The sequence below is a fragment of the Telopea speciosissima genome, chromosome 6 (genome assembly GCF_018873765.1).
Source record: "Telopea speciosissima isolate NSW1024214 ecotype Mountain lineage chromosome 6, Tspe_v1, whole genome shotgun sequence".
Taxonomy (NCBI): Eukaryota; Viridiplantae; Streptophyta; class Magnoliopsida; order Proteales; family Proteaceae; genus Telopea; species Telopea speciosissima.
The window spans coordinates 36,653,099-36,661,116 of NC_057921.1; the positions used below are offsets into that span (position 1 = coordinate 36,653,099).

The 8,018-nt window shown below is 42.1% G+C and overlaps 1 protein-coding gene across 1 annotated transcript; it reads left to right on the forward strand.

The window, feature by feature from the left end:
• The first annotated feature begins 5,669 nt into the window (after positions 1 to 5,669).
• Positions 5,670 to 6,839, forward strand: LOC122665692 (uncharacterized mitochondrial protein AtMg00810-like). Its single transcript, XM_043861844.1, has one exon. It carries the CDS (start codon positions 5,670 to 5,672, stop codon positions 6,837 to 6,839), a length of 1,170 nt encoding a protein of 389 aa, XP_043717779.1.
• The last annotated feature ends 1,179 nt before the right edge of the window (positions 6,840 to 8,018 follow it).

The following is an 8,018-nucleotide window of genomic DNA, read 5'->3' on the forward strand; positions in this document are numbered from 1 at the left end:
TAATGCCCACCTTGTTTTAGCCCCATCTATGGAAGAGGTTGAAAGTGCTGTTTTTTCTCTTTCTACGGATAGTGCACCGGATCCGGATGGATTCACTGGGTATATTTTTACATCATGTTGGGATATTGTGGGGGTTGATGTATGGGCGGTGATGGTAGGGTTTTTTTGTAGGGGGTTTCTTGCTAGGGAGCTTCACGTCTTCTCATCTAATTCTTATCCCCAAGAAGGATAATCCAGAGTATATGTCCGATTTTGGACCTATCAGTCTTTGCAGTTTTTTTATTGCAAAGATTATTTCTTTTTGGTTGACAACTCTTCTTCCTGTGTTAACTCTACAGGGACAAGGAGCGTTTGTTCAAGGGAGGTGCATTCATGATAATATTGCTCTGGTTCAAGAGATGGTACAAGATATAAGTAGGAAGACTAGAGGTGGAAATGTGGTGTTGAAGTTGGACATGGCCAAGGCCTATGACCGTTTGGAATGGAACTTTTTTTTAGATGTCCTCTCCATGTTTGATTTTAGTAGACATTGGATTGGCTTGATCAAGAAATCTTTGAAAAATTGTTGTTTTTCAGTGGTGATGGATTCTGGACCCACAAGTTTCTTCAAGTCTTCTAGCGGTCTACGTCAAGGAGATCCCTTATCTCCTAGTCTCTTTATTTTGGCAGAAGAGGTGTTGAGAAGGGGCCTGAACGCTTTGGTCGTAGAAGGCAACACCACCTACTTTCATCTTCCTAGAGGGTGCTCTTGTATCTCCCATAGTCTTTTTGCTGATGACATCATTATATTTTTTAAAGGGCTCAAATCTTCTCTGAAGTAGATCATGGGTTTTATTAGCGGGAATGAAAGCTATTTAGGTCAGCTTGTCAATCGACATAAAAGTTGCTATGTCAGTAGATTTAAAATTTCTGATGCTCGGATTAGGATGATTGGAGATAACCGGGTTTATTAGAAAATCTTTATAGATTACCTACTTGGGAGCTCTTCTTTATACTGGTAGGCTAAGGTCTCATTCTTTGATGATATATTGGCGAAGGTAAGAAACAAGGCGTCAGGTTGGAAGGGAAGGCTGCTAACATCAGCAGGGAGGTTAATCCTTCTAAAGCATATGCTAGCATCTATGTTAATTCATATATTATCCAGCTTGGAGATTACTCGTATGATGATGAAAAGATTTTATTCTTTTCGTTCAGACTTTTATGGGGTGCTTTAGAATTTGGCAAGCGGCATCACTGGGTGAGTTGGCGAAAGATCTGTAGGCCCTTGCAAGAGGGTGGTTTGGGTTTAAGATCTCTAGAAGATTTAAAGTTATCCATGTGACTTAAAGGTTTATGGCACATTCTTTCAGAAAAGTCTCTATGGTGTTCATTCTTTAAAGCCAAGTTTCTAAAGGGGACTCATATTATTTTCGCTATGGGAAGCAAGATGGGATAAAAAACATGGAGGAGATCATTAGATTTTAGAGAATTTATTCTCTCAAAACCAAGGTAGTTGATTGGACAAGGCGATGTGCTATTTTGGTTAGATGACTGGCTTGGAGTGGGTCCTCTCATAGACTATTTGGATGGCTCCCTCAATGTTCACCTTGACATTCGTATTAAGGATGTGCTTTTTGAAGATGGTTCTTGGGATTAGGCAACCTTAGATCTCATTTATAATCAGGATGTACGAGACAACATCATCAACAATAATGTCTTAATTTCAAGTAGGTATGACAAGTTGATTTGGATTACAGTATCTGATGGAAATTTCTTCTTGAAAAGATTGTAACCCCTTGGTGTTACTACACATCCTTGAAGAGAAGTGTTTTAGCCCATAGTTATCCCTTTTATTTTATTTTTTTAATTTTATTCTTCATTTTATCGTTTTGTCCACATTTGCAAACTTTGTGTTTGTGCAATTAATTCACTCTCTCGGTCCAACCTTTCCGCTCCTTGCATCAGTCTTATTTGAGATTTTGGGTGCCAAGAACCATTAGGGAATTGGGACGGGACCATCTTACTTTTAGAAAAGGACCGGATCCTGGTTTAGAAACCGTTTAATAAATGCAACGATTCTAGGGTGGACCCTTGGGACCGGAACTGATTAGGAACCATCACAATTGACACCCTTAGTTCTGATGCCCAAAGATCCTGTATACTGTATTTGTATTGAATATGTGAACACTGTCCCTCAGGAATTTATGAGGTTTACAAAATCCTTAGGCTTGTTTGGTTGAAAGAGAAATAAAGGGAAGGAAAGTGAAATCCAATTAATACTAAAATGAAAACTTTTGTTATCAAAGCTCTTGTATTTAGAGAAATGATTCAGTATCAAATGCTCTGTCGGAAAATGGTTGGGGAGAGTATTCTGTCTGTGATTCTAATCTTAAGAATATATGAGATTCTTTTATTGTTTATAACTCCTGTTAACGATATACATGAGTGCTGACTCATTATCACACATGTTTATAATGTTGTATTAGTATTGTCATTTTATGTAAACTACAAAATAGGTAGGTAGGAATTCTTTTATTTCTTTCCTTTCTTATGGAGTGAATCACTCCTTGTCTTTGTATATTTATTCTTCTTATTTCTCAATGGAATCATATCAGATTACCACCAAATGAGTCTTAACATGGTATCAGCCTAATACCGGTCCTGAGCATCTCTAATGGCTCCGGCAGCCTCTGATCCCACCTCCCCATATTTCCTTCATAATTCCGACCATCCCGGCATGCCGCTGGTCACCCAACTTCTCAACGGCGACAACTTTTTGACATGGAGTCGCGCAATCACCATGGCCCTTCAAGCAAAAAACAAAATCTGTTTCATCGACGATTCTCTCCCACAACCGGCCGATGACTCTGATGATCTACCAGCCTGGAAATGCTACAACTCCATGGTCACATCATGGTTGATCCATTCAACCATTCCTTCCATTGCCAACAGTATCTTTTGGAGCACCAATGCTCATGCCGTTTGGGAAGACCTATCTGGACGTTTTTCTCAATAGAATGCACCCCATATCTTCGAGATACGGCGCTCCATCTCCAACCTTTCACAGGGAACTGATTCTATTTCCAAGTACTATACCACATTGAAGGCCCTTCGCGATGAACTCCCTGCCTACCGATCGTTGCCTACATGCACCTGTGCTGCCATGACTACACTCCACTCCTTTGTGGAAACGGATGCATTGATTGATTTTCTTCAAGACCTAAACGATTCGTTCTCGGCGGTTCGTAGTCAGATCCTTCTGATGGATCCCCTACCCACCATGGTCAAGGCGTATTCGCTGCTCCTTCAGGAGGAACACCAACATTCTTTGCAAAGCTCGCGCTCACCTGCCCAGGACCAGGTTGCCATGGCTGCTCAGCAGTCTACCACCCGCCTTGAACGACCCCGTTATCACTGCAATTTTTGCAATATTAATGGACATTCTGACTCCCGGTGTTTCAAACAACATGGGTACCCGGCCAATTGGACCCCGTGCAACAAGTCTGGAATGCGCACTGCTGCACCAGCGTGCGCCCCACCCGCTTGCCCTGCTGCCCATCTCTCCCAATCATCGGACCAGGCTTCTACTGCCCCCACGGGTTCCCTCACTGCCGATCAGCTACGGCAGCTCCGTCCTATCCCTCCTTCCTACTGGTACCTACTAGCCCACATTGCAGGTACAGCCTTAATGGCCTTGCCTTCCCCGTCTTTTTGGATTATCAACACTGGAGCCACATATCACATGGTTTCAGATCTGAATTTTTTTTTAACCTCCCAACCATCGCTCTCTACCATTAGGCTTCCCAATGGGTCGATAGCCCTAGTCACCCATATTGGAACCGTTTTTATTTCTCCCAAATTGCACCTTACTGATGTTTTATACGTCCCATCGTTCACTTATAATCTTTTATCTGTTAGCTAGCTTACTGCCTCCTCTGATTGCATTCTCACTTTCTTGCCTGATTCTTGTATTTTTCAGGACCGACGGACGAAGATGATTTTTGTGACGGATAACCGACATGGTGGTTTATACTTCTTGGATCCCTTGGTTTCGATAGCTTCTACCACTAGCTCACCCCAGTTCGACCTTTGGCATTGGAGACTCAGTCATCCGTCTCCCTCTTTATTTTCTTATTTGAAACATTTAAATAATTCAGTTTCCTTTTTACCTAAGCATGTATTCACTGTTTGTCCCCTTGCTAAACAAGCACGATTGCCTTTTAATTCAAGCATGATATCTACTACATCTCGTTTTGATCTTATACATGTTGATGTTTGGGGCCCTTATCCCACCCCCACCCACTCTGGGGCACATTCTTTTTTGACCATTGTTGATGATCACACTCGCACCACTCGGGTATTTCTCATGAACCACAAAACTGAGGTGAATTATTTAATTCGGTCTTTTTTTCTCATGGTGAAAACTCAATTTGATGCCTCCATTCGAAAAATACGCTCTGACAATGCGCGTGAATTTTTTAACAAAGACACCTTTGCCTATTTCACATCACTTTGGGTACTTCAAGAATCAAGTTGTGTTTATACTCCTCAACAAAATGGCATTGTGGAGCGTAAACACTGTCACATTTTGGCTGTTGCCCATGCCCTTCGCTTTCAAAGTGGTCTACCCCTCGAATTTTGGGGCGACTGTGTCCTCACCGCTTGCTATCTCATAAACCGGTTACCCACCTCTGTGCTTCAAGGGCGTACACCCCATGGGCTTCTTTTTCACAAGAAACCCACCCTCTCCCACCTCAAAGTATTTGAGTGTCTTTGTTTTGGGCGTAATACTTCAATTCACCACAAATTTGACCAACGCGCCTTACCGGGAATTTTTGTTGGGTACCTTCATGGACAAAAGTTTTACAAGATTTATGACCTCACTTCACAAAAAATTTATGTTTCTCGAGATGTAGTTTTTCATGTATCCATTTTTCCCTTCCATCTCCAATCAAACCCCACCACAACACCCTCCTCGGTTTTGCCTTTACCCATTCCTGATCATGCTGAAACCCCCCCACCACCCATTCCGGGTGACCCCCCCACGCCACACCTGATGCTCAAAACCCTGAACCGAACCCACCCCCTAACCCTGGAGCCTTCGCAATCCAACCCCTTGAACACCTCCCTCACCACCCCCACCCATCCGACTCGAATCCCAAAGAAACCGAGCTATCTGAAAGATTACTATCTCTCACTTGCCCAAGCAACACCATCTTCAGTGGTTGGTTCAAGTACGGTTCACCCTCTTGCTCATTCCTTATGTTACAACCGTTTTTCTAATACTCACAGATCTTTTCTCACTGCTCTAACTGCTACCTCTGAGCCTACCACTTTTGTAGAAGCCATGAAATTTCCGGAATGGCGCACTTTCATGGAATCCAAAATTAATGCTCTTACAGCCAATCAAACTTGGTCCCTTGTCCCACTTCCAACTGGTAAGCGCGCTATTGGTTCAAAATGGGTCTTCAAAATTAAACGGAAGCCCAATGGTTCAATTGAGTGATACAAAGCCCGCCTTGTTGCCAAGGGCTACAACCAAGTTGAAGGGGTCGATTACCATGACACTTTTGCACCGGTTGCCAAGCTAGTAACCGTCTGTGTTCTACTTACTGTTGTCGTTGCAAATGCTTGGCCTATTAGGCAGCTCGATGTCCACAATGCTTTCCTAAACGGGGATCTTACTGAAGATGTTTACATTGCAGCCCCCACCTAGTTATCGGCGCAAAGGGGACAATATGGTTAGCAAATTGCAGCGGTCTCTATATGGTCTTAAACATGTCTCCCGCAATTGGTTCTCTAAGCTATCTACTGCCCTGATTAGTTTCGATTTTACCCAATCCGAGGCTGATCATTCCTTATTTTTTCTACATCGGGCACCCGCGTCAGTTTTTGTACTCGTTTATGTGGATGACATCATCATTATCGGGTTTGATGCCACCTTACTTCAGGACGTCAAGGACCGCATCTGCACCCAGTTTCATACAAAGGACATTGGGGTTCTCAAATATTTCCTTGGCATAGAAGTTGCCCGTTCTCAGCACGGTCTCTATCTCTGCCAGAGGAAATATACATTGGATATTTTGGATGATTGTGGTCTCATTGGATGTCGGCCTGCTGATTTTCCAATGGAGCAGAATTTAAAAATTTCAGATGCATCGGGGCCCATTCTCAATGACCCAGCTCCTTATCGACGGTTGGTTGGTCGCTTAATATATCTCACAATCACAAGGCCGGATATTGTACATACTATCAATATTTTAAGCCAATTCATGCATCAACCCCGTCAGCCGCACCTTGACGCTGCACACCGGTTACTTAGATATTTGAAGGGTACTCCAGGTCAAGGTCTCCTCATCCCTGCCAAGAATGCTCTTGAACGTAGTGCTTACTGCGACTCAGACTGGGCTAGTTGCCCGATGACTCATCGTTCCACAACTGGCTATTGCATCTTTCTTGGCTCTGTTCCCATATCTTGGAAGACAAAGAAACAGGTCACTCTATCTTGTTCTTCCGCGGAGGCCGAATACCGCGCCATGGCTGTTACTACTTGCGAACTCACCTGGCTCACGTATCTCTTACGTGATCTAGGTCTACCTCCTCCGGTGCGCATTCCCCTCTATTGCGGCAATCAAGCAACCCTTCATATTGCTGCTAACCCTGTTTACCACGAACGCACCAAACACATTGAGCTCGATTGCCATGTCGTGCGTGAGAAATTACAACAGGATCTCATATGCACCCTCAAGATTTCGTCATTAGACCAGCTTGCCGACCTGTTCACCAAGTCTCTCGGGCGTCCTCAATTTTTACATTTACGGTCCAAGCTGGGCATTCGTGACCGTCATGCTCCACCTTGAGGGGGACTGTTAACGATATACATGAGTTTTGACTCATTATCACACATGTTTATAATGTTGTATTAATATTGTCATTTTATGTAAACTACAGAATAGGTAGGTAGGAATTCTTTTATTTCTTTCCTTTCTTATGGAGTGAATCACTCCTTATCTTTGTATATTTATTCTTCTTATTTCTCAATGGAATCATATCAGATTACCACCAAATGAGTCTTAACAACTCCAATGGTTAATGGGAACTTTTCTTTCAAATAAGCGTATAATCTTATTCGATTCAAAGCCTCTGAAGTGAACTGGAGAGACATAGTTTAGTCTTTCTCTACCATTCCAAGAGACTCTTTTAAATTTGCAGAGATTATGTACTAAGTCTATTCCTACTCAATTATTTTTGAAGGATAGAATTATTGTAAGTTCATCTTCTTGCGTGCTTTGTTGGGCTTTTGCTGAATCTTTGGAACATCTTTATTTTGAATGCTCATTTTTTATGAGATTATGGGATATTACCTTATCTTGCTATATTTGTCTTTTTTGTTTCTAGAAAAACTAGGCAATGGCTTGGGGATTTTGATTGGGTTAGAAAAATCATTCAAGGGGTGGTACATATTACTCATGTGGGTAGGAGTAATTTTGTATCATATGATCATATTTGAGTTGAGAAGAATAATAGAAGATTTAAATATCATGTTAGATATTTTTGATAGAAAATACACGGATACAGTAGGACATGGAGATTCAATAGGCATACAACAAATAATTACGGAGACAAGTTTCGGCATACCTAGATCCATCATCGAGGAACAATGGCTGCACGAACATCTCCGCTCAGCTGTAATGGTCGCCGTCGGTCTTGTCTACCCTCTTCTCTACTTTAGGGTTTTTAAAGTCGTTCACTTAATGGGCCAGTGTCGACTATATATAGAGTGAGGGTCGGGGACCAACACTATAAAAAGAAATAAAAGTTTTCTTTCCCATTAAAGGATATGATAGTTAGGTCCACATTGTGCAATATTTTCATACCAATTAAGGTGTGCTAAATCTCAGTCCAATATCCATATGATATCACTTTCCACTATTGGATGGAGCGAGCCAATTCCACAGCAGTCAACACTTACCAATCCGATTTTAGATATACAAGAAACATGACTATGCTCAACCAATCAAAAAAGAAATATTACAATT